Source organism: Amaranthus tricolor, chromosome 10 (genome assembly GCF_026212465.1).
Source record: "Amaranthus tricolor cultivar Red isolate AtriRed21 chromosome 10, ASM2621246v1, whole genome shotgun sequence".
NCBI lineage: Eukaryota > Viridiplantae > Streptophyta > Magnoliopsida > Caryophyllales > Amaranthaceae > Amaranthus > Amaranthus tricolor.
Genome location: NC_080056.1, coordinates 982643 through 1010542, shown reverse-complemented (window position 1 = coordinate 1010542; position 27900 = coordinate 982643). Strand labels below are relative to the sequence as shown.

General features: G+C 33.6%; 2 protein-coding genes across 3 annotated transcripts; both read left to right on the top strand.

The window, feature by feature from the left end:
- The first annotated feature begins 1996 nt into the window (after positions 1–1996).
- LOC130826084 (uncharacterized) lies at positions 1997–21624 on the top strand. 2 transcript variants are annotated; one of them, XM_057691616.1, is made up of 23 exons: positions 2002–2244; positions 2529–2705; positions 2794–2878; positions 5557–5596; positions 5696–5944; positions 6556–6655; positions 6727–6801; positions 7329–7427; positions 7600–7716; positions 7992–8107; positions 8260–8359; positions 10052–10407; positions 10946–11273; positions 11608–11807; positions 14784–15002; positions 15953–16139; positions 17867–18102; positions 18382–18474; positions 18556–18657; positions 19299–19656; positions 20287–20424; positions 20515–21326; positions 21427–21624. In XM_057691616.1, the coding sequence occupies exons 2-22, from the start codon at positions 2574–2576 to the stop codon at positions 21313–21315; spliced, it is 4131 nt and encodes a 1376-aa protein (XP_057547599.1). In that variant the 5' UTR covers positions 2002–2244; positions 2529–2573; the 3' UTR covers positions 21316–21326; positions 21427–21624. The 2 variants fall into 2 exon arrangements, with proteins under 2 accessions (XP_057547598.1, XP_057547599.1); XM_057691615.1 differs by having other exon boundaries at positions 1997–2244; positions 20515–21624.
- Positions 21625–23568: 1944 nt separating this feature from the next.
- LOC130826083 (calmodulin-binding protein 25-like) lies at positions 23569–24891 on the top strand. Its single transcript, XM_057691614.1, has one exon. The coding sequence runs from the start codon at positions 23843–23845 to the stop codon at positions 24512–24514; it is 672 nt and encodes a 223-aa protein (XP_057547597.1). The 5' UTR covers positions 23569–23842; the 3' UTR covers positions 24515–24891.
- Positions 24892–27900: the final 3009 nt, after the last annotated feature.

Below are 27900 nucleotides of genomic sequence, written 5' to 3'. Positions count from 1 at the left end.
CATATAAGATTATTGATTTTATATTTAAATAATTCATAAACCGTGCTTGGCACGAGAATCGATCTAGTTAATATTAATGTAAAAGCTATAATAGAAGTATTAAAGGGTTGATGAATTATAAAGGGACGAAGGGAGAGTAAATCCCTCTAGTACATACATTTAGTGTTTTTTATCTTCACGGTTAATGTTGATGTGTTTAGTAAATGATTTTTGACTCAGCTTGTTGATTGTCTTTTCATTTTGTATATTTTGATTATTAAAAGATGAATAAGCGTATTTAGTAAATGGTTTTTAAGTCAACGTGTCAAAATAAAAAACTAACTTTTTTTAATTGTCATTACCTAATTTTACTAAATATTACTTAAACCTCAAGCTTATCTCTTTATCAAACAAATCAACTAAAAAGATCAATATCTAACGAAGAGGCATTTGCCAATAAGTGTCTCTTTGAAATATCTATTAAACAAAGATATGAAAGAGTTTACAAAATGTTACAATGCTTGTGAATTACTAATACATATTGTTATTTAATCTAATTATTTTAGTAATTATTTATATATAATGCATTGTTACTCCTATTTTAGCAACAAATTAATTTAATTTTATAAAATATAAATATTAGCACGCACTCTTACAACTATACTCAGAGACAACTTAATTTAATTTTTTTTTTGGAGCTTTTTTAGTGCTACACACCTACACTCATGTTTCTACATTATTAGAATTTGAGGCAATTATAAGATTATGGAACTTTGACTCACATAAGTTGTATGAGCAACTAATATGAGTTTTATAAAGCAATTGGGCTCTCTCATATAGGCTAGCCTTGCAAGTGAATGATGTTATTTATTTTATAACAATGGTAGCTTAGCCGACTTGGAGTGGCGGCTCGAGTAAAGCCAATTGTGACTAACGAGGATTCGACTTGTAGTGGTGATACTTAGAGTGTTGGTTTGGTTAAAGCCAGTTATGGAGACGACTTACAAGGACGTTAGACTTTAAGGGGATTCAAACATAATGGAATGAATTTTAGGCCATTACAAGGTTGTGGGACTTTATCTGATTGTCAAGACAACTAATGTGAGGTTTAATAAGCATATGACCTTTTTCATCTATTAAGTTAGTTTTAGACAAGTTTTATCATTTAATTTGTTAATCATGTATAAACAGTGAAAGTTTACTCCTGTTACAAGGGTAAAAGGTAAAGGGCTTGTTTGAAAATTTCTATTAGTTTGAGTTGTTGGTTAAAACTCTCGACTGGTTTTGACCAACTGAAAGTGTTGGCTGATAAACCAGTTGTTTAAGCCAAATGTTATGAATAACTTTGTTAAACATATATTTGTTAGCTTTTATATGTTACTGGGAAAAATGTTGGATAAAAGCAAAAAATCATTGAAAAAACTATAAAGAACAACATTTTGTTTAAGCTTAAAAGTCATTTTATCAAATACTTTTATTGGTTGTTTAACCAACTAAAAAGAAAATAAGTAACAAAAAAATCAATTATCAAACACGGCGTAATTCTTCAATCACAATGCCAACCTATAATCCTAAATGGCAATCCTATAGTACGTGGTATAAGAAAGTGATTGCCAATTTTTGTCTATATCATTTTGTGAAGTAAGGTAAATTGTTTTTTTTTTAATTATTGTGTCTTTTAACATTTACTGTATTAATTAGATTAATTGGCAATGATATAAAAGTTATTATGAAAAATGTCATGTAATTTTTGATATTTTCATGTGATAGACAAATAGAAAATTTTTTTAATTTATATAATGACCTTTAAAAAGTTAATTTCTTTGCTAAATTAAATATTTATTTCAAACAAAATTATAAAAAAATGCCCATTTACAACATAAATTAAGTATTCATCTGCATGTGGTAATTGGTAATGGACATATTTATTTTAATGAAAAACAATCGTTATCAATAATAACGTAAATTTAAGGATTTTTTTTTATCAAATGCAAAAAAAACCTCGAAGTAAAACCATATTTAATCCTTCCTCTAGAGAATAAAGCTTGAAAATACTATTACAACATCAAAATCAGTCACAAAAATCAAAATCTTACACTAAAATTCTTTCAAAATTCGATGATCACTTCCAGCTAAATTCATCACCGTCTATAACCATTCCAATAATTTCCATTGAACCTGTTCTTCGTAGATCCATCTTCAACCCTGGAATATCTTGATCTTCTTATACGTCGCAAAACACCATTTCTCTTCTCTTTCCTCAAGGTTAGTTCTCAATTTTTTATTTAATTTAATATCTTGTGATATGTGCAATATCATGTTTTATACTACAATTTATTTGTTTAATCTTCATTTTCTTTTTGTTATGTTTCAATTGGATGATCAAATAGTAATGAGGTGATTTGATGCGTGAAATGTTGGTTAATTTTGTTTTGCGAAATTTGATCGAGTTTCGCGAATTAGGGTTATCATTTTTTGTTTATTATCGCTGTAAAGCAATGCGTAGTGTTGGGAGCTTAAATTTGATTGTATTGTGTGTGTTGAACCAGATCTAACCTCCCTAGTTAGTGAGAGAAAGAGAAAGAGGGAGAAATATGTTGCGCTTGAGAGCCTTTAGGCCGGCGCAGGAGAAGATAGTGAAGATTCAAGTTCATCCAACTCATCCATGGCTTGTTACATCTGATGCTTCGGATCATGTTTCCGTTTGGAATTGGGAGCATCGCCAGGTTTACTCTCTACCCTTGCTTGGCGTGAATGAAACTGTGAAATTCGATATGCTTGTGATTTGATTGCTATTTATGGTTTTGATTTTAGGTTATTTATGAGCTTAAAGCTGGTGGAGTTGATGAAAGGCGGCTCGTTGGTGCCAAATTGGAGAAGCTTGCGGAAGGAGAATCTGGTATTAATGAACTGTTTTTTTTTTTTATTTTTGATGATTTTGTGTACGAAATGTGATGAAAAATTAAAATTTTAGCGTCTTTGTGTTGTGTTAAAATATGGTTGATGTTATAGTATGACAGTTTCCGATTGGATTCACTGGTTTTAACATATAGATATACCTGTATGGAATTCAGTACACTCTTTTGGATTTCTTTGGTAGTACGAGGTATTGAAGGTTGATGATTAAGTTTACCCTCAGTAGCTTGTAAAAGCATTTTTTTGCTTGAAGGAACATATATAGGGTGGTTTATAAAGAATAGCGTTATTTGGATTGAGCATTGATGAATTAGCAATACTCTAACCTTTGATTTGCGCATGTAATGATTTTGACATGCCCAAGTTGTTCTAACTTTCTATAGCTTAGATTGTAGTTTGGTGTTAGAGTTGGGCACCTGTTTTTTAATCAAAAGTGACTTAATTATTTTAGTTCATCCTATCAAATTTAAATAGACGACATTGACTATTTCTCCGTCCATGGTCATAAACTTTGGGTTCCACAGTAGTAGTCGTTAATATAGCCTTTTTGTTGATGATTATCTAACTTCACATATTCCCTTTTTAGGATTAATATGAAGTTGATGATCCATCTAGGTTTTAGATACATGGAGACAATCATGTCTCGTTTGGCATTATTTAGTCTTTTAATATGTTTTTTCTGTTCATATTGTTTATTTGTTTTTCTTTTCTTCTCCCTTTTCAAAAACGTTTTAATTACATTGAAAAAATTAAAAATATAATTCCTAGTATTCCCTTAATTTTCTTTTTCTTGAGTTCATCGAGGTCTTCTTGACACTCTTTGCAAGTTTCTATTGTTTGCCAAAAACAAGTACATAAACAGTAAAATTGCTTTTCTTTTAATTTCAAAATTTTTTAATTTTGTTAAATTGGCGTGGGATATTGATGTTGCTCATAGTTGTATTTGTCTACTTGACCCCATAATGCAAAATATAGTTTCGATCACAATCGCGGTAACGAACTAGATTTCACAGTCAATATATATGATTTTGCGATTAATGCGGCATATATTCGGTCGTAGTAATCTCCAAAACATTTACTATCCGGTCGTGATATAGTGATGCGACCTTGTTTTTCCACTTTGCTTGACCCTCGGTTAGGATAATTGGATTTGTTTTAGTTAATGGAAGACAAACTAAAATTAGCATTTTGAGACGATGAACAAGGATTTAATACAGTGATCATTCACTTGCTTGACTCTTACACTAAGCGTGCAAGTAGACCCGTTTTTTCGATTTCGGGTTGGATGATTTTCGGTTTGGGTCAACTTTGAGTTGGGTGATTTTCGGGTTGGGTCGTTTTTTGGTTTTGTTCGGTTTGGTTGACCCGACAGGCCTTTTGTTTTTTAAGAAATTTCATTATTAAATTTTGTATCAAAAACATATAAAAATATTTTTTTTGTTTTTATTTGAAAAACTTACCAAAAAGGATCAATATATCACTTTTAAGAATTTAAGGCTTTAACATAAAAATGAAATCTCAAAATACCAACATAGACGAGAAATATAGTGGGTCCTGACCAAAAATTGATGATGTGGACTTGAAATAATTGACAAAAATAGAAAGTCAAAACATCGTGTTTGGGTTTCAGTATGGTTTGGCCAATTTTTTTGGTTTTTTCTAGGTCGGGTCCATTTGGGATACGGGTTAAATTTTCCGGGTTATGACCTCACCAGTCTTTGGTCAAGCCTTGGGGCAATTTCATGCTGGATAAAAAATTAATAGGTCTAGGTGTAAGTTACTTCTTGCTTGATTTCTATACCTTTTGTTCAGTACAAATCATACGTATCTCCTTAATAACCCACTAAGCAAACATGATTTCGTTTTAGGTGAGCCATCATTACTTTAAGTGTAAATGGGGAGAAATTTTTGTTAATTTTATCTCTTAAAAGCAAGTAGTATGAGAAGAATTCCAAAACCTATCAGCATCTTTTGAGGGTGCTTATATAACCCACGACTATTGGTTGGTGTTCAAATTGGCTAGAAACTTTGCAACTTTGTGAATTGCTACCGAGCTTCGGGTTAGAGATGCCAGTAACTAATTATTACGCTGATTTCCACCTCCTCTTTTATATTGGTTTTTGTTATATGAATCACTATGAAATATAAGCATCTTAAAAAGGTGAAAATTTGGACATTGCTAGAGACCATTGCTTATAACTAATACCGTTGAAGAAAAGATATTAAGGTTGTCGAATAGATCTAGTCCCAGCTTTCATATTGATGGTTTAACAAGGTCAAATTGATGTATGACCAAGCCAAGGTGTAATGCAAAGTTCACGGCTTAGGTAAAGCCTACATGACATGTATCTTATTCACGTCCATAATAGGTCCTCTCAATTAGTGTGTAATAGCCATATCCAGGGCGGCTCCCACATTCTCGTGAAATCTCAATTTCATTGACAGACTTTATTTCTTAAAGGAAATATTAACATGATTGGTCTAATATTTTGCCATTAAACATGATTTACTGAATACTCACAATGTGGACATAATGCTCTTGAAACATCATGCTATTGGACATATTATATTTATTATTTAGTGTGTTGATCTATCCCGTTGTTATTGTCTTTATTTGCTGACTTTTACTTACTTACGTTGGCAACTTTATGCTACTTCTAGAGTCAAGGGGAAAGCCGACTGAAGCTATACGAGGAGGGAGGTCAGTAGTGCTTGCATGTTTTTCTAGCTATAATTAGCTTAGATTATCCGCCATTCTGTGGCTGAAATTTGAAGTTTGTGCGGCTGTTATTTGTTCAAGTGTTAAGCAGGTTAACTTTTATGATGATGATGTACGTTATTGGCAACTTTGGCGCAATCGAGCAGCAGCTGCTGAGGCTCCTTCGGCAGTTAGTCATGTCACTTCTACTTTAAGCTCTCTCCCTCCTGCAACAAAAGGAAGACACTTCCTTGTAATCTGTTGTGAGAATAAAGTGATTTTTCTTGACTTGGTGACAATGCGTGGTCGTGATGTGTCCAAGCAAGAGCTTGATAACCGGTCTCTGATGTGGTAATGATAATTGTACCTTTTATTGGTTGCACGTCTATAAACATATAAACAGACCCATATATTGGTGGCATGTGGGGCTCTGAAGTAATGCTAAAATAGAATCTATGATTTCAGCTAAAAAAAGGTTTATAAATAATAGTGATTCATATAATGAATATATGATGCTGAACTTGAATATTAAAGTTTAGTGATAAGAGCCACTATGTTTAGATATTTAGGAATTTGATGGTAGTATGAGGAGGAACAATTGGATCAAAAAATCTTGTGTTATAAACAAACAGTCATTAAGGTGTATCTCTTGTCAAACACTTCAATGATCTGGGAGCCTAGACTTTGCTTTTGTAAAGTTGGATCTCCTTCAAATCTCAACAAGCAAGACTTTTCTTCTTACATCTCTCAAGTCTTGTTTGTCTTTTGACTTGTGATCTTGCTTCTTGGCAAGAAATATATGACTCAATTTTTGGATTCTTTGCTTGCCCTCCGTCTTACCATGAATGACAGCGAAAAATATTGATAGGTTTTGTCTTTTGATATGACATTCAAACCATAATAGGTTGATGCTTCATGCTTGTTATGTGATTGCATCCTCATGTATTAATCTGGGATTGCAGTATGGAATTCCTGTATAGATCTACTGCAGGGGAAGGTCCACTGGTTGCTTTTGGTGGATCAGATGGTGTAATAAGAGTCCTTTCAATGATAACATGGAAGGTTAGTCTTAAACTTTGAAGTTTTTGATGTATTCTGCCTTGTTTTAGTAAACTTTTGATGCTTCATTGCAGCTTGCTCGAAGGTACACTGGAGGACACAAAGGAGCTATTAATTGTCTGATGACATTCATGGCTTCTTCAGGCGAGGTAAACCTTTTAGCAAACATGTGAACTGTAGCATTTTACGCATTCCTGAAAATCATTTTTTGAATGAGAAAGCATGATACCTTGTGGGACTGGATCAGACACGGATCCTATAGGCCACTACTTTATAGTTCATATGCAACTTATGTCATGTTCTCTATGTCATGTCCAATAGGCCAGCTTTAAGTTTAAAGATGATAGAAAGAGAGAGAGAGAGAGATAAAGAAACAAAATGATGAATTGTAGGGGGGAGAAAAAAGTTAAAAGTAAGTGTTAGCCGTGTACTTTAAATTGGCACTGAATTTTTGTAATGTCTTGGTGGATAGAGGAGGCAGTTAGGGACTCAGAAGCTCTTTAGCGGATTTGTTTAACATTTGTTGAAACCTTGAAATGAATTTGAGTTTGTAACGACACTATGAATGGAATCTCTAACATGATTTGGATGATATCTCTCCTTATAGTTGAGCTTTGTGCAGTTGTAAGCTGCTTATATGTGCTGATCAATTTCATTTTATTGTACATGATTGTAGGCATTGCTGGTCTCAGGGGGAAGTGATGGTTTACTAATACTTTGGAGTGCTGATCATGGTCATGATTCACGAGAGCTTGTACCCAAACTTAGTTTGAAGGTAGCAGTTCATTTCACTTTTTGACAATGTATTTTCCTTTGGTCTTGATTATTGTTTTTGTGTTCATGTCCTATCTGGATTTGGATTTGAAACTATGGAAGCCTTTCATTTCCTATTATGTTTGTGTTTTTTTCCCCATTTTTTTTCTGAATTTTTCATGCTATTTTTGAAGGCACATGATGGTGGGGTTGTGGCTGTAGAATTATCAAGAGTGTCCGGTGGTGCCCCACAGCTGATCACTATTGGTGCTGATAAAACTCTTGCTATATGGGATACAATCTCATTCAAGGTGGGTTGTGAAGCTTATCTTTTCCCCTTGCTGGTTAAATGTTAGATTACTACTCTGTAAACATAAAGTAACTTGATTTTCTCAGTTCTCTTTTTAATGAAAGAGTGAAATAACTAGGCCATCATCATAAGTGATTTCATGAAACTTGCACCTATGTTCAGATTTTGGAAATTTTATCAAGATTTGGTAATTATGATGTGTTGTCAAGATAAAAGCATTTTTTTTTTCATTAGTTGGGGGTTGATATGTAATCTCAAGTGCTCTTTGCTCCTCAGGAAATGCGACGAATTAAACCAGTTCCAAAGATGTCTTGTCATAGTGTGGCATCTTGGTGTCATCCTCGGGCTCCAAACCTTGATATATTGACGTGCGTGAAAGATTCACATATATGGTAATATGTTTGCTCCAGATTCTCAGCTTTTACCTGATATTCACTTCTATGCTTCTTTGTCGTGCTCTAACACGTTTCTTGGAGGATTACGGTTAATCATGATTAAAAGTGACCAACACTTGTTTTATGTGGTGACTGTTGTTTTATGTCAGGGCCATTGAACATCCAACTTATTCAGTGTTGACAAGGCCTTTATGTGAACTTTCCTCCCTGGTTCCTCCACAAGCTCTTGCACCGAACAAAAAGCTCCGGGTATGTATTTTGGAATCTTTTATTATACTAAAATATAGTCTGAGTTTGACAAGTGGTTGACACTCTAAGTTTGATAAAGCCCGGAGGGATCCCGTTATTATTGGGTCCATATTAATGATTTTATTTTGTTCACTTAAGCAAGTTAATCACAAAGCTTTTGTACTAGAAACTACAGGTTAGCCATTGTGGTGATTCTTGGAAAACTCTACCCTCTGATAATATCTTTTTTCGAATAAGAGCTCCTTATCTTACTTTATATTGGACAAGTTTACATAATTAAGATGTTTACAGGACCTTGGTAATATTGGATTTGAATCCTCTTTTTCAATGGAGGAATTACCTTTTGCATTGTCAACATTTTTGCGCAAAGGAAAGCAGAAGCAGCTTCCAAAGAGAATGCAGGGAAAGACCAAAGAACTAAGAATTTTAATCAACTTTTCTGGGTTACGCTGTGGAAAAAGTATTGTTTTGATATGCAATGTCATTCTTTTCCCTAAAACTATAACAGAGGAAGCGTTCACTTCCTAATCTCTGCTCATATATTGCTCCTCATTCCCTTTTCTATGGCTCTATTATCCACCACCATCCTCTTTCATCATGTATCCTTAATCCTCCTCCACCAGGTCCTTAGATCAATTTCTCCACTAGGCTCATGTGTCATGTCCCTTTTAAAAAAGGCCAAATTCATTATAAGCATATTGACCTTTTGGAGGTCAATTCCAGCCAAGGAGACTCAACTTTGGAATGTCAATGGTTAAATTTGAACTTCTCAAATCTTAGCATGTGCTTGGATTGTGTTTCTCCTACTTAAAATCTTTCTAGATTTTTAAGATATATTTCTTGTTATAAGTGTCATGTCTTCCCTTTTATTTTAAAAGAAAAATCTGGTTTGTCTTCTTCAATCCTTCCCTCCCTTGTGATCTTTATTTGGAGTATGAATTGTGAGACACTTCACACTAGCAAATTTGGGGTTAGATGATTGAGTGATCATGAATTGCTGTGTTGTACCGTCGAAGTGTACTTTACTGATGCTTCTAGATGCCTTTTAGTTGAAGTTGATATTTTTTTTATGGCTTTAGTTAGAAGGGCTGTGGTTTCCAGTTGCTTTTGGAACATTTGATTATCCACGAGATTACGTGTAATTTGATTTTTGTGGAGTCTAATTTAAGTTGATTTATTCCTTGGGTAGATGGTGACTTGTTAAATTTGTTTTCACAGTTAGCTAATGCTTCTATGTACTTTTGAATCTTGATGTGTTAGTATGAGGTTGTTTATATGCATTGGCTGAAATGCAGTTTTCTAGCAAAGATCCAAAGATAGATAGAGTAGATTTTTTACTGCTTTTGCTTTTTGGAGGTCAGTGATGTGTGCGACTCTCTACTAGTTTAGTCCCTGGAGGATTCTTGTAATGGAATGGTGATTCAGTAAAATTGATAGGAACCTTCTCAGATCGTTGCTTTATGTTGTAGATATGTATTTTACTATACAGATTATTGTTGTTGCACTGCTTCTGAGGCAGACACAAAATTTTGTTTAGCTGGTATCTTTGTTGACTTTGAGTGGCATCTGTTAAGTTTTTTTCCAGGCTTAGTTTCTTTTAATGTGGGTTATATCTTATATGAAATATACTGATATCTGTATCTGGGATGAGGAATTCAAGATTAACCTGTGAATTATTGCTTGGTACTGCAGGTTTATTGTATGGTTGCTCATCCTTTACAGCCACATCTGGTTGCGACTGGAACAAATATTGGTGTAATCATAAGCGAGTTTGATTTTCGAGCTCTTCCACCTGTGGTTGCTCTACCGTCACCACCTGGAAGCCGAGAGCATTCTGCTGTATATGTTGTTGAAAGAGAGCTTAAATTATTGGCCTTTCAGTTGTCTAATATAGCAAATCCATCTTTGGGTAGCAATGGGACGCTGGCTGATTCTGCTAGGTCTAAGGTGGATACTGAAGCCTTGCTGGTGAAACAGATAAAAAAACACATTAGTACACCTGTACCACACGATTCATACTCGGTTCTTTATCTGAGCAGTTCTGGCAAGTAAGTGTTGATGTATGCCTAATGTTTCTAGCTAGTGAATACTTTTCATGCATTGTATGTTTAGTATACTATTCAACCTTGCTTGATACTCTTGCTTTGGTTTTTGAAAATCCTTGTTTGGCTTTTTGAGGTCAAAATAGGTTTACTATTGTTTCTCCAACTGTTAAAGTGTTAAAAGAAAAACATTTCTTTTTCTAAGCATGTTTTTCAAAATGTTATCTGATCCTTTTAAGAATTTGTTGGGACTTAATCCGGTAAAACTGTGCTAGAGTATTTGGGCTTTGGTAGTCCATCATATTTCCCTTTGGGATCTATGATCCAAATATTGTGTTTCAAAGTGTCACATGGTATCTTTATGTAATTATATCTTCAATTATTATCTCATAAGAGATTAGAGTTTCTTTGATTTTTTTTGGTAATAGTGAACCTTGAAAATGGAACAGAGATTTGTGTTACCTAAATTCTGAAAACATTGGCCATGTTGTGTTGTTGACCTGAATCAATGTTTTGATTAGTTTTCACTTATGTTATAATGTAGGTATCTTGCTGTTGTGTGGCCTGATATCCCTTACTTTTCAATATATAAAGTTAGCGACTGGTCTATCGTTGATTCAGGCAGCGCAAGACTTTTGGCATGGGATACATGTAGTGATAGGTTCGCAATATTAGAATCTGCTGTAGTTCCTCGAATTCCTGTGATTCCTAAAGGGGGTTCATCTAGAAAGGCCAAGGAAGCTGCTGCGGCTGCTGCAGCTGCAGCAGCTGCTGCCAGTGAAGCTTCTTCTGCGTCTGTTCAAGTTCGTATATTACTGGATGATGGGACTTCAAACATATTGATGAGGTCAATTGGAGGAAGGAATGAACCGGTATTTTTACTTTTGGGAAACTAATGCTTCTACGTTTTGCCACTTATTATAAGAAATTATATGTTTTGCTATCTAACATGTTGTTTTAATTGGTGTTTACCACCTTTCAACTTACCTTAGTTTTTCACTTAAACTATGAGTTTGATATTAGAATGTGGAGAACTCATACCAGCACAAATCTAATGGGAGTTTGAACCTTGGTCTGGTCCAGGATATAGCTACATTTGAATAGCAGACTTTAGACTCATGACATTTCTGATATTGGTTTCAGCTGATGCAATGTTGTTTTCCTTTATCCATATAACATCATGCAATTTCTATGGCTTTCCACCAGGTCGTTAGTTTGCATGGAGGTGCTCTTCTTGGCATTTCATATAGAAGTTCTCGCCGTGTTAGTGCTGTTGCTGCTACTGCAATCTCTACAATTCAGTCAATGCCATTGTCAGGATTTGGCTCAGGTGCTTCATCATTTAATACATTTGATGATGGCTTCGGTTCCGGTCCTTCATCTTCTCAAAATTTTCAGCTTTATAGGTGAGTCATTAAACTTCCGTTAGGCACAGTCTGTTGTGCCTTGGAATTGACACTTATGAAAGCTGATAGGTGATGTGCTATGTGTACCTTTTACAATCAGTACTCATTGTTAGGCTCTAAATACTATGGATCACATGAACTTCTCATTGCAGGGCGAACGATTGGTACTATAATCAAGTGGAATTTATATTGCTATCTTTGAAACTTTCTATGTTTCTTAGAGTAGCATTGATCTTTGTAATCCATATTACTTGGATGGTGGGGCATGTAGTTACCAGATCCTCTCTTAGATACCATTAGACATTACTTCTGTGATGGAAGTTCATCTCTAAGTTATCTTCTATGTTCCTTCTTTAATGAAGTTGGTGGATGTTCATCTCTGAGGTGTCTTCTTTGTTGCTTACTTCCTGAATTGTTAGAGTAGGGTTTTAGAGGATAATGTGAGGCAGTGAGGGTATATGAAGGATTTTTGGGTTAAAACCACCCATTTTTTGGAGTCTTAATTCTACTGTGTTACTTGCGCTCCTTAAACCTTGCTCCCGTCTCATAATGTTTGGCTAGGTCATTACTAGTTAATAACTTGTGCGCAAGAGAGAGAGAGGGAGGGAGGGAGGGAGGGAGGGAGGGAGAGAGAGGGAGAGAGAGAGAGAGAGAGAGAGAGAGAGAGAGAGAGAGAGAGAGAGAGAGAGAGAGAGAGAGAGAGAGAGAGAGAGAGAGAGAGAGATTATGTGGTTTTATTCTTGGGTTTATTATGATAATCTGATTGAAACATCTAGCGGTAGTATTTTGAAAAAGAATGATTATTAAAGGTAGTTTTTCTATAAGGGCCTGCCTAAAATTCTGTGAAAAAGAATTATTATAAAAAGTATGGAAGAACATTTAAAGGAGAAAATATTTAGTGGGAAAAACTTTTAAGTTGGTTTGGCAAATTTCTTATTGAAATATTATCACAACTCCAACAAAAGAAAAGAAGATTTAAGTTTCATTTACCATTACCTAGATAGATCAGAGTCAATTAGGAGTAAACCTCATCTTTTATAAATTCCAGATGCTCCAAGATCGCAAGGCTTGTTTTCTTCCTTTTAGCTCTTCTGACATAAGATTTTTCTTCATCACCATCATCTTCTCTGTGTGCTTCAATGGAGGTATTCAATGCCCTAGTTCAATTTTTCTCTGTCTGGCGCTACTTTATAGATCGGTCTCTTTGGATGACGTTCAAGAGGAAATCTATCACGGCATAATTTTTTAAAGGTAGGTGGTGCCATGGTGGACTGGTGGTGGAGGACATCGATGTTGTTGATAGTCATCTTACCTCACCTTGATGGACTAAATTCCCCCCAAGTGAAGTGCGACAAATATTTACCCTCAAATAGGGGGAAGGAGTACTTTACCTTTTTTCCATCCATTTAGGCAACTGACTCAAACCAAACAAATTACTGAGATACTATTTTCCCTTAGTAACCTCCTTCCTAGTGTGCCCTAAAAAATTAAAAAGGAAATGTTTGAAAATATATTCTTATAAAAGGTAGTTGTATGAACATTTTTCCAAAACAATATTCTTTATCCTTAAATTACTGATTTAATTTTTTCTATCATTCATATGTAGCTGGTGACAAATATTGTTATTTGCATCTAAAGTGATATTTACTCTTTTCAAAATCCATTAAATTCATAATTAAATTCCTCCCTCTATTTTTTAAAAAAAAGTAAACTAGATAATTGAAATGAATGGAGAAAGAGACTAATTGTTTATGTAGCCAATTCCAATAATCTGGAATTAAGATATTGACAGCATTGTTGTTTTATTGAAAAAGTATATTGATTTTAGGAAACTTTAGTACGTGCTGATATTTTGAAAATAGTGACAGACAACTAGGGTTTCCTAGTATCCGGTTATGTGACCTGGACACTTTCACTTTTCTTGAGTTCTTTGTTTTTGTATAATATGGTCCTTATGCGAGGTGGCTTGGGACCTTTTATCCCCAATAAAACTGAGGAAAACTTAGTTAGAATTGAAGCTAACTTTTAGAACAGAAACAAAAAAAAATGTGTACAAACTTACAATATTCTGAAAATATGTGAGGGAAAGTGATGTGAAAAACTTATTACAAGTAAAATTAATTAACTAAAACTGAACATAACTTGGGGAGAACAGGTCTTTTGTGTTATGAGTTATGATTGAGTGCACAATTGTAGGATCTATACTTATCCCTAGAAGTTGGAAAAATTAGCTATTGTGACCTGGAAATCGGGTGAAGGAGTTTTGTTGTTTGGATGTGGAGGAAGAGACAATCTATCATTTGCAAATAGGGCCCACACATTATATATTATTGGCTAAAGAAGAGGTGTTTTAGTGAGAAAATATTGTTATGTATTTGATTGTGTTGAGCTGAGCAACTTCAGATATGTGATGGTCATCAAATCACAAACTTTTACTTGTTGGGAGAATAAAAGCAAATTGAATATTAGCCAGACTATCAAGGTGCAAGGCTGTGTTGGTTCTGATTATTCAGCTACAAACTTTAAATGCCAAGTGTCATGTAATTCTATGGTTTAGTATATAAATGATGTAATTCATTTGAATTTCTTATGTTTTTTCAAAGTGTGAACTTCTAAAGAAGTTTTCATTGGTCTCTAGAGTTTGAAGGTGAATGACACGTATTGGAAACCTCAAAAAATGAAACTGTTGCATTTTGTTGAAAAATGAAGGAAATTTTTTCTTACGGTGATATTCTGAAATCTTGGGGTGCTCTTACTTTGTAGCAAATAGCCATCCATTTTCAGGAATGACATTTGGCCAAAATGTTGAGTTTGGTGATCGTTGATTGATTTTGAGCGTTAGTAAGGGGCTTTTGGGCATTAACATATTCAGCTTCTTGCTCCTTCTAACACTTCACTGTTCAACTTCTCATTCTTTTGATAGTGTATGCCTGTTCTGTTTTTTCAATGTTTTCCTGATCAATTTTCTGCCTGCAGCTGGGAAACTTTTCAACCTGTGGGCGGTCTTCTTCCTCAGCCAGAGTGGGCAGTTTGGGATCAAACTGTTGAGTATTGTGCTTTTGCATATCAGAAATATATTGTCATATCTTCCTTACGACCTCAGTATAGATACTTGGGAGATGTTGCAATTCCTTATGCAACTAGTGCCGTTTGGCATCGGAGACAGCTGTTTGTTGCTACTCCAACTACCATTGAGTAAGCTACTTAAGCTTCCGTTTATGTGTTTGACATCATTTATTGTGGCGGAAACTGCAAATTTTTCTATATCTCCTCTCACTTGCTCTGTTTCTGCTTGTCTTTTTTTTTTTTTTTTTTTTTAATTGATTCATCTATTAGAGTTTTTTTATGTTTTCTTTGATTTTAATGTATAGTATTCACAATTTTTCAAGTTGTTTTAATTGATTTTGAGCTATAATTTATCCCCCCCATCAATACATTTTAAAAGTATTTTTTGGCTTTAAGCTGAAGGTGATCTGAAAAAATAAGAAGTTTCAATGTTCTGTTAATAATACCTAACATTGTGTCTGACGTGCTGAATTTATCATCATCATTTAAATCTTATTTGTATATATTCATATACCTATGTAATTTTTTACAAAATGAAATGTATATGAAAGGTAATTGCTATTTTTGTCTAGCTTTTTCTAAAGTGTTGCTTGATTATGTAAACTTTGGCCTCAAGCGCTGCACTTTAATTATTCAGTTTACTCTTTGGCTGTTTGAATTAAAATATAATAGTATTTTTTTATCAATGTAATCTCTTCAAGAAATTGCCATATTTTATTAAGGAAAAATGTACAAGAATTACTCTTATGGAGTGCTCTATCACAATAATTCCAATCATCAATTGTCTTAGAGAAGTCAAGAGAATCGTGTATTTTGTCTCAGTTGGAGGTAGTACTGCCTTTTCTAGGCAAGGTCCTAGGATCGAATCTCACCTAGCCCTCTCCATCCCTAAGTCTACTTTGTAATCCAAAAAAGAATTATCTTAGAGAAGTCAAAACTTTGTGATGTGTTCTCTCGCAATCATTCAATAACCTGAAAATGCCTATTTATTAAGTCAAAGGATGAGGTCATGTTTTAGGCATGAAACCTCAAGGAAGATGCTTTCTTGTAATACTGGTACACTTTTAAATCTCTGTCAGGGTGGTTTTTGTGGATGCTGGAGTTTCTCCTATTGATTTAGAGACAAAAAGGATGAAAGAAGAACAGAGACAGAAGGAGGTACAAGCTAGGGCATTTGCTGAGCATGGTGAATTAGCTCTGATTTCAGTGGAAGGTCCAAAGGCTGATACAAATGAAAGAATTTCTTTGAGACCACCAATGCTACAGGTAATTATGAAATTTTCTACTTTTATATCCTCATGTGTTGCGTCACTGTTTTTTTTTAATAAAATTTATCAGGTTCTATTCTTGGAAAGATTTAAAGTTGTTTTTAAGTTGTAATGAATTTGTGATGGTGTGCATTGTCTAACTTAAAGTGCTATCTCTCTTTCCACTTCCTTTTGCATTATGGTAGTTGAGGAGTGGGGAGCGGTATACCCAATTTAGTAAATGTTATGCAATGCTTTAGGCACAATCTGATTATTCTTATAAAGTGATGATGAGCTTAGGCACAATCTGATTATTCTTATAAAGCGAATAAGCTATTTGCAATGAAGCCCAAATATTAAATGCTATCTAGTTTTGATTTTAGTGGACTTGGTAAAAATCATCCAGTTAGTGATTACTTATTGTAAACTAGCACCGAAAACACTGAAAAGAAGTGTGATTAACACTAGCTGGTATTCTGTATTCTGAAAATTTTCTAATATTAGGAAATTTTTTTGAAGTTACAAAGCTTATACAGTTTACATATAATGCAACGCATCTTGAATTCCCTTGCTCCTTTAACTGTAATTTCATCTCTAAGGTTTCACATTCGGTTGTTTACATTTAAGCTTTTTAATGCTTGCTTTATTTTTCATGGGCCCAAAGTTATATAGTTCTTTGGTTTTGGATTATAATGGACTATAGTTAATGACTCATTAACTCGTGCACTTCTTATTTGTGTGAAGTTGTTCATGGTCTTTGCTACCAAAGGTTAATTGGAAATATCCTCTTTGTTAATTTTATCACTAATAAGGGTAAGATTGTATACACTTGATCCCCTCAAGCCCCACCCTAGGTGGAAGCTACTTAATGGCGTTGGGGTAATGCAATGTTGTTGAATGTTGGTTTTTTTGAAGTCTTAAGTATCCTGAATGGGTTAAATATCTAGTTGTGTGACGTTTAATGTAGTAGTGTTTGAATTTCGATTTCATGTAGCAGTTAGGTAAGCCTATTATATCAATACTAACATGACATTGATGACAATCCGATTTGTCATGCAGACCTTGATAGCTACTAGCTGGGTATGACGTTTTAATGTAATTAATTGATTATTATTGGCCCATGCAGACATAGAATTAAGGCTTTATATTTGTTGTATAGGCTCATGTAGTACTATCATTGAGCCATAGGATTGTTAGTTTGCTGTTCTCTAATCATCAACTGCTTGTCACCAAAAAAGTGTTTTTTTGTTCAAATGAAAATGGAAAATGAAGAATCAAGGAAATATTAACCTATTTTTGTATAATCAGGAAATATGTAAATGCAAACACTAAAGCAACAGCTCAATAGCTTTCACTTAGAATTTTTTTTTTTTTTTGCTGTTCATGGGTAACATTTTGGTCAATAGTGCACCATTTGAGAAGTTCGGTTTATTTAAGAGATTACAGATGGTAAAACTCATTTGAGAAGTCTTAGGATCTTTCTGGGATAAAGAGTTTTCCTGAGTCTTGTCGAACTTCCAAGTTTTGGAAACAGTGAAGCATGCCCTTCATAAGGTTTCTGTGTTTACCGCTACCTTAGTCTTGGTTGCCATGTTTGGGTATTCAATATCCATTACCCTCTCTGAAATAGTATCTGTTACAAGATCCTTGGTTGGTGGTTGATTGTTTAGAACACAATTCTGAGCATGTTGTGTTTATTCTTCTTTTTGCGTGTTTAGTAACCAAATGAATAATAAATTATTGAAGGTTGTGAGATTGGCTTCATTTCAACATGCTCCTTCAGTACCACCTTACTTGTCTTTGCCAAAACAATCAAGAATTGATGGGGATGATGGTGGGATGCCTGAAAAAGCTACTGAGATTGCTGTTGGTGGGGGTGGTGTGGCGGTTGCGGTAACTCGTTTCCCTACAGAGCAGAAACGACCAATTGGCCCACTTGTGGTTGTCGGGGTTAGAGATGGAGTTCTCTGGCTGATTGATAGGTAATGCATATTTATCGAGTAAACCCGTGGTATCATTTGTGGTTGCAAAAAACATAAGCATTGGAGCACCTTAAAATTGACTTTCCTTTAGAAGTTTGAGGTTATACAAAGCTGACGCTTACCATAAAAGAACCACTTTCAACTCACTCTGGCATTTCTAAAAAACTATTTGTTGGTTTTTTAGATGTGTTGTTAGTTGTTACTTCTGTTTTGAGTGTGTCCCCTGTATTTTACTTCTTCCTTTTTATGTGCTACGCTGCTGTCCGAATTGGCCTCCAGGTATATGCGTGCCCATGCATTATCGCTAAGCCATCCTGGTATTCGTTGTCGCTGTCTTGCTGCGTATGGGGATGCTGTCAGTGCAGTGAAATGGTGATGTCACCCTTCTGGTTTCTCATATTATCTGGCTGACTGCTTCCTGAGTTGATAAACTAACTATTTTTTCATCTACAGGGCTACTAGACTTGGCAGAGAACATCATGATGACTTGGCTCAATTTATGCTCGGAATGGGTTATGCTGCTGAAGCTCTTCATTTGCCTGGAATATCTAAGAGGTCTGTTTGCCATTTGATAGATATTTTCTCTCCCTGTACTTTCTTCGTCTTTTAATAGTTGCTAGAATTTCCCTTTTGGGAAATTTCTTTGTACTGCGACAATCCCCCTTTTCTTGGTGTGTTGGTGTGTATATTGTTTGGGCTGAATCCGGGACAACTCCTCACTTAACTGCATAGGCTTTTTGTTTAATGGAAGCTTAATTTTTGTTTATTTAATTTGTTGTGGTATCGAGTAATATTGCAACCATCAAAAGGTTAAGGAAATATGTAAATATAGTTACTCAGTTTTCCTTTACTTGCAACTCTTCCCTTTTATGGAAGATGCAAATTACTTGCACTTTATTTTTGGCTTCAATTTATTCCTACCTCTTTCCTCGTGAACCCTCCCCACTTTATCTCTATCTCTAGTCTCTTTTAAGTCAAATGCAATTTTTCGATCATAATACAATGCTAGTTCTGTTTCTCAGTATGGATGATCATTATTATTTATCATGAATTAAAAGGACATGTCTGAATGAATTTGTTGCTTACTATATTATGATTTTGATAATGTACTGACCAGATTTTGATACTCAGCATTGCCAGACATGTGAACTTTTTGTTTAGGATTTTAAAACTGTGGTTACATTTTTCTGTTTCAGATTGGAGTTTGATCTGGCAATGCAAGGAAATGACTTAAAAAGAGCTCTTCAATGCCTTTTGACAATGAGCAACAGTAGAGATATAGGAAAAGAGACTTCAGGGTTGGATTTGACAAATCTTTTAAATGTAGCTGCTAAGAAAGAAAATATCGTCGATGCAGTTCAAGGAATAGCAAAATTTGCAAAGCAGTTTTTGGATCTTATTGATGCTGCAGATGCAACAGCACAAGCTGACATTGCCCGTGAAGCTTTGAAGCGGTTAGCTGCTGCTGGTTCCGTAAAGGGAGCTTTGCAAAGTCATGAGTTAAGGGGTCTGGCTCTGCGACTTGCAAACCATGGGGAGTTGACACGTTTAAGTGTATGTTCCCCTTGTTCTTTTGTATTTTGGTGTTCCAAGATATTATGAAGATAATAAAGCAATTTGGATTTTCAAACTTTTGATGTTTTTCTTTTCTGGTTTATATCTTAATAGGTAGATCTTTTGTAATTTCCGTTTGTATTTGTGATAAACTAAACTTGCGTAATATACTTTCTGGTAGCCTCTCTTGTAATGTTAATTGTGCTAGTGTTGCCAGTAAGGTTCGGAAAGCTGTAGGTATTAATGGTTTTTTAAGCCCTTGTCTGGAACTTTACAATTTTTTTCAGCTAGTCTCCTGAGAGACGTTTCTCAGGCCCAGCCCATTAAAAGCTTAATTAAACTAAATGATGATAATGGGCTGACCAAATTAGGGATGGTCTCTCAAAGAGACCGTCTCTCACAAGAATCTGTGAATCTTTCAGCTAGTCAGTGTCTTGGTATATAGCAATGCTCCATTCTAGCTTTGTCATAGAGTGTATTTGTTTTGGATTCTTGAACGTATATTATGGCTAAATTTCCTTTGTCAGCATCTGTTGTTTCTTTTTGCTCTTCCTTTCGAATAAATGGTTGCATTAGGGGCTCTTCCAATTGTCATCCAAAATTTGACTGTTACTCTCTAATTGCTCGCAGACTTTGGTGAATAATTTAATCTCGCTTGGTTTGGGACGTGAAGCTGCATTTTCTGCTGCAGTTTTGGGTGACAATGCTCTAATGGAGAAGGCATGGCATGAAACAGGGATGCTTGCAGAAGCTGTGCTTCATTCTCATGTATGTTATTTCAAAGTTTACACAAAGCCTGCCTTTATTTTTATGTAATTTTACTTACTGTTATCTTGGCTAACTGGTCCTTTTAATCAGGCCCATGGACGACCAACTCTTAAAAACTTGGTCGAGGCGTGGAATAAAACGTTGCAGAAAGAGATTGAGCACACTCGAACCACCAAGACGGATGCAACTGCTGCATTCCTGGCTTCTCTGGAGGATCCAAAGCTTCCTAGTTTAGGGGACACTGATAGAAAGCCTCCAATTGAAATTCTTCCTCCCGGGATGAGTTCGCTCTCCCTCTCTATTTCTGCTCCAAAGAAGCCATTGCCTGCTCCCAAGGCTTCACAACAAGAGCCGGGAAAGCCATTGTTATTAGGAGCACCCCCTACTACTGCTCCAATTAATGGTGCTACTCCTCCACCGACTAGTTCTGGTGACTCAAGTGTCCCACCTCCCGTAAACTCCATCCAACCCGGAGCTCCTTCTACAGAAGATTCCGGTCAGCCTGAAGCTGTGCCTTCGACAGAATCTGCCCAACCTGAAGCTCCTCCGCCAGATTCTAGCCAAGCTGGAGAGGAATCTGCAGAAACCAGAGCTCCTTCCTCAGAAATTTCTGAACAACAAAAACTGGAAGAATCTCCTACAGTCAATTCAAATCAAGTTGATTCTAGCAAAGTCGAAACTTCCAAACCAGATGATTCTAGTCAGCCAGAAGCTCCACCACCCGTTAACTCAAACCAATCTGAAACTTTACCGCCTTCAGTTGATATATCTCGACCCACCGTGGATCCTAAGACTGCAGAACAACAGCTACTTGAGAGTATAGGTCCAGTGGTCGCAAAACCAAACAGCTCAAGGTCTCCATTTGCCGATCTTGAGCAACTTCTTATGTAACAAGTTGAAAGGTATGTAAAATGTTTTTCCATCTATAATTAGGTATGATTCTTATTTATCCTTGTAATATCTCTTTGTAGCATTCTTATATGAGTTTTTGGGTTTGTTCAGAATGATTATTGACATGATTCTTTGTAGCGCTCTTTTTTGGGTTCGCCATATGTATTTATCAATCACTGGGGTTCTTACCTTGTACAATTCATTCGAATTATCACATCCATGAGTGTAGTTTAGTTATACAGTTTTCATTTAGACGATGTATGCTGTTTGATCTAATTTCATTTTATTCTATTTACGACATTTTCATTATTGATTTTGAATTTTTTGGCTTTTGAAAAGCAGAGTAGCTTCGTGTGCAAGAGTTCCCTTATAGAGTTCCTTTATCCTTTTATTAATATTGTTAAGGTTTTTTTTTATCGTTTTCAATTTCCATTATTTTGTTGATGATGACCTGCAACTGCAAGTATGGTTGTTACTACCCTTGTTGACTTGTTCTAATACCAAAATTAGATTAATTATTTATGATCTTGTTTAAGTATTGGAATTAGTGTATACCTAACTAACACAAACCTAAGAAACAATATAATAATGTCTTATTAACATAGTTTAGATTTTAAAATGATAGATAGAAATTAGAATAATACTTCTTGTTTTGTTTCTATGAATTTACTAATATTTTTATTTTAATCTGTTTATTCTACTTTGTAATATTTTTATTTTGAGCAATGCTTTTACTACTTTTTAAATTCTTATTTACACAATTTTTTATTTACATATAATATTATTCATATCTATACAATTTAAATACTATTTTCTTAATAATTATGTAGTTCTATGTTGTATGGAAGAAAGACAGTGGCAATAGTATTTTAAGGTTTGTTTTAATTTGAAAAAGATTAAAAAAAAATACAGTAGTTGCAAAGTGTGAATGTCAGTTAACGCGTAGATGCATAGAGATGTACTCCAATGGGCTAATCACGAATGCTATGACAGTCAAACTATCACTAATCTCTGTGACTGTGTCAGTGTCTGCTACTGTCACTCGGTTGCTGCTGCTGCCCTAAATTCCCCACACCTTGTGTTTCTTGCCATTGCGTTCTCACTAAATGATCTTAGGGGAAGTCTAAACAAAATGGACAAAATAGTTTTATGTAAATAAACATTATATGTAAATTTATCTTATATGAGTTATTAGTGTATTGTCTTGCACGTATGTGATCATGATTTAAAACTCAATAAGCATTTTACTTAAATTGACATCACTCGTTTGTTCTGAATCCGCTATTGCGTGTACAAAGTTCATATAAGACTTTTTGCATGAACAAGTGGTGAGTGTTGCCTCTTTAGTCCTTACCACAATGGTGAAAATTTACTATTTCCTCCGTTCCAAAATACTTGCACAAAGTACTTTTTTGCGCAATTTAATGTGTTTGTTAAATCGTTCATATCTAGAGTTATACATAACTAAAAATTATAAAAATTTGATATTATAAAAATATGTGACGAGACGAGTAAAAAAATTTCATATGACTATGTTTACTCATTTATAGCTGAAATATATAAATTATCATAAAATGATTAATAGTGCAAAAATTAATTTGGTACAAATAAAATGTAATTATTTATCTCTTTAATTTTGCTATATTGCCAAAATCAAAATTAAAATCTTTTTTCTACTGAGTAACAAAATTAACTAAAGACAATAATAGAAGTAATATTTAACTTTTAACAAAATTAATAGTAGTAGACCTTTTATCAAGCTGACACTATGCAAATAGTTTATAAACACAAATGCTTGTGAGAGAAACCAATTCTAATTGAGTTGGCTTATTATATATTTTTAAAAATATTTTAAATAGGTATTAAGAATGATGTAAGTAGACACTTAGAATATTGAAAGTAGAAATTAATGATACAGTAAATAAGCATTAAGGATAATGTAAGGGAACATTAAAAATACGATATGTATGCATTAATCTATAACGGGTTGGGCTTGAAATACGTCTCTCAAAAAGACAATTTCTCAAAAGACTAGTTGACTTATAGAATAAAGGTAATACTCACTCCGTACCATTATATTTGTTATTGAGAGACATTTTCTCAGACAATATATTATGATCTTGTGCAATTACGGTAGAACAGAAACATTAATAAAACAGGTATGGACACAAGAAAGCAAATTACGTGTCCAAAAAAACGCGGTTATAAGAACCCCACAATGAACGTAGTAGTATACTCCTACTATTACTCCTACACCTTCTTTTACTCTTCTTATTCTTATTCTTATTTATGTATTCTCCCTTCTCTAACCCATTTTCTTCTATTTCCTTCTTCCCTAACCTCTATTTTATCCTACTTTTTTCCCCTAAAACCCATCATTTTTCTGCACTTTAGAATACCCACTTATTAAATTTCAATTTAATCTATTTTTATCTTCTTATCATCATTCTTCTTGTTGGATTTTCACTTTTTCTCCCATTTCCACGAAAAAATAATTACCCTTTTACTGTTTTAATCATAATATACAATGGAGAGTGTTCATAGCATTCTTCCTCTATCAGATAATTTGTTTTCAAGTACCGAAATGTGGGCGTTTCGTTCTGCAATCGAAAACTCATGGATTGCTGAAGCATTTGCTCTTGATACTCAAATTCTTACTAAAGCACTTCATAATTCAATATCAAATAACATCGATTCACCAAACGTTTCGTATTCTGAACCTTTGAACTCCGAAGCGCCTTCTTCCGAGCGTCAAACACATAGTTTTTCTAGCTCAACTGGAGCTACAGAGCCTGAAACCGTTTCTAAACGTGATCGAAACGCTCCTTCTGCTAATGGGAAGATCAAGAAACGTAAATCTCGTGCTTCGAAACGTTCTCCTACAACGTTTATTAATACTGATCCGGAAAACTTCAGACAAATGGTTCAGCAAGTAACGGGTTCGGGTATGGTTGTTGGGTCGGTTGTTAAACCCGAACCTTGTAGGCCCGTTGGTGTTGTGAACCGGTTACAAACGGGTTATGTTTTGCCTACACTTGACACGTCAGCTTTTTTGTTGGATAATCATCAAAAACGGGCTGTGGGCTCAGGCCCAGTTAATGTGGATATTGGACCGGGTTCTGTTGTGGTTGAAGATGATGGGTCGGGTTTTGATTTTAATGGGTTTACTGGGTTCCCTGCTTTAGAATCATGGAATTGAAAAAACATTATTTAGTTAGATATTTTTCTGATTTTTGAATCTTAATATCCTTTTTTCTTAATGAGTGAAGCCTCTTTGTTTATAATATTTTCTCATTGTGTAATGAGTGTTTTGCAAAGAGCTTTGTTATTTAGTGGAGAGTCAACCTTTTATTAGCTTATTTGGTAATTATATATAATTTGTCATTTTTTGGTCATTCATCATATTATAATCATAGATTTATGAGCATGATATATCGGGTAATAATGAATTAGTAACATCGATGATGAATAATGGTAGGTTTTGTTAATATTTGGGAGAAATATTATATGAGATGAATGTAATGTACTATTATTGTAATTTTTTGGTTTGCTAATTATAAATTTTGAGTTTAAATATTTGTGAGTGAGTATGACTTTGAAGTTGAAACAAATTATATAATGAAGTTGATTTGAAAAGATTAGACCTTGAGGTTTGATAAAATCCAAATTGCATTTTGTGTTGATATTAAATTATTTAAATGAAAATGACTCAATTTAAAATTAGTAAAATTAGTCGTTTAATTATATTATTATATTTTTTTTCTTTATGATTTCAACTATAATGAAAATTTAAAATTGTTGATTGTTCTATTGATACGAACCCGATCAAATCAAAATTAGAAATTATTTGAGTGAAAATTGCCCAACTTAACCGGTTTATACCTAATGATAGTTTAGGGCACAAATCTGGTTTTTCTAATTAGTTTTATCCATAGTTATATCTTTAGGGACTAGAGAGGTATAACCATGTAAGTTGTAACTCTATCATGTAATTCATAATTTGCTCTTCAAATCGGCTTAATACTCCTTTAATTTGTCAAATACTTTTAATTGTTTAACTAACCCAAATCACTAAGTCAACAAAAAAGTCTATAAAAACCTTTATAGAGGTGCAAGTTCAGATATTCGGAAGAATTTTGGGTATGATCTCTCCGGTCAGATTATCTTTAGTTTTTGTATGTATATAAATATTTTAACAATCTTATTTAAGTTTTACATACTAGGAGTAGTTTTTATGAATCGAGTTGGATCATACTCAATTTTAATTAATCGGATCAATGATTCAATATCGGCATGTGTTTGGCAATTGGTCGTTGGTTGTTGTATATTGGCTTTTTTAATTGGCTTGTTTGACCAACTGGAAATGTTAGCTGTTCTTATTGGCTTTAGATTTGTGGTAAAATTGAGCATTAGCTGTTGTTTGTTTATTAAAGAAAAAGGGGGTCAATAAGCCAAAAGTCAACAAAAAAAAAATAACTAGAGTGACATTTTTATTTTGGCTTAAAAATCAGCTTTTCACTTACTTGAAAAGTCACTTATCAAATAGAAATATTTTTTTGCTGTTTGACAAACTAACACCCATGGTTTAGACTTAAGCGTACTTATTTTGATAGTTGATAGTAATACATCTTATTGAAAAAATTAATGGAATATTACACGGATTATGACTTAAACAGTTGTGCTAATCAAAACCAAGGGCGACGTGTCCTAGTCAGCACAGTTGGATAACTCGTGATAAGACGCAAGATATTTTCCTACTCGACATTTTTAGAGTATTTAATATTAGTGAAGTAATTAAGAAAATGAATTCTTTTAAATAAAGTAATTTTTCAAGTCAAAAAGGAGAATTAATTAATTAGTAAAATGTCTAAAATCTGATAAATGATAATGTTAGGTGGGTAACAGTGTGAGCTGACTTGAGTCTCTATCTTGATTTTCTAAATTCTTGACAACTTCAATGGAGTTGATTCATTATTTTTGTCAATCCTAATATTGCTTATTTTAGGACTATTTGTCTAATTTTGATGTATTTATTTTACTTGCATTTCAAGATCAAAATAGTACAAATATATTTTTTAAGATTTTGATATATACACGTTCCTTTTTGTTTGGATCAAGTATTTTATTTGGCTTGCGCTAATTTTAAAAAGAGATTAAAATATGAGACAAATAAAAGAAATGAAATCCTACCCAAAAAAAATGAGACATTTAACATAAATATGTCAAAAGAAAATACAGCATTTGATTAGAGGGATCGAGTATTAATAAGTGGATTGAGTTTATTTTAATTCTATATAACATTAAAATGAGAAATTTTATGGCTAAGTTATGTAATAATCAAGGTAATTGACTTTTATTTATCATTAATTTGAGTATTAATAAGTATATTTTAATTGTATTTAACAGTTTGGTGCAGTGTAAAAAAACATTAAATCATTTTGAGTTGAACCCTTATTAATGTGATTGAGTAAGGATAATTCCTTATGTGCAGGAAGGGTAAGGGAAATTGACCGATTTTTCTATTGGTGGCGAGGATCAAATTCTTATGATAATTAAGAATTAAAAAATCATTAGATTTATATATATATATATATATATATATATATATATATATATATATATATATATATATATATGATTCTCATACTTCAACATTGTTAAATTGAAGTCTCAGCCATTAATCTAAAATTTTAATTGAAATAATTTTTAAATATATTATCAAAAATTTAAGCAGTCTAATTTTATTGACAAATCATTAATTTAAACTACGTGTTATTAGCTTATCTGATTTGCTTGCGTAACTGCAAATGTATAGCTGTCCAAGTCAATGCTTTAATACAAATGGCTTATTAGTGGTGTTTGGTGGTACTAAGTACTACTTAAGTACTCCTTTGTAAATACTTAACACTACTCCAACTAACAACACCAAAATCTTACCTTCATATTTTTAACAAAAACTTAATGTTTAATATTGATTTTCCACCCTAATTTATTATAGATGATAAATATAAATAAAATTAAAGTTGTTGCTTAAAAAATATCTAAAATTGCATATTGCTATGAGGTATCAGGTATCAGCTATATAATTAAGGAGGGTTACAATCTGGTTATACTCTTATATTCTCTTCATTTTGCATTGTTTTAGATCACATAATATTAAAAGTTTTTTTCTACATAATGCAAAATAAGTGAAACAGATGAATATAAATTATACTTCCTCCGTTCCGAATTACTCGCAATATTAGGAATATTATATTGCACTATTCTTTCATCATCCTTAGTTTGTGATTAGTGTTTAATCTATAAGTTAAAACATAGTCAAGTGGGATCTCGTTTAATTCGTCTCAACGCAAAGATTATTAATATCCAATTTTTATAATTTTTTATTATATATAATTTGAGATATTAAGGATTAAATTAGTGTATTTTTACAGCGTGAAATAGCAAATATTGCAAGTAAATTGAAACGGAGGTAATATAAGAAAGTATAAAAAAACATAGACGTTATAGTTTTACTTACATTTTACCGTTTATATTAAGTTAATCTAAATATCTAATGTTTTAGTCCAAGTTAAGTGGCCCATA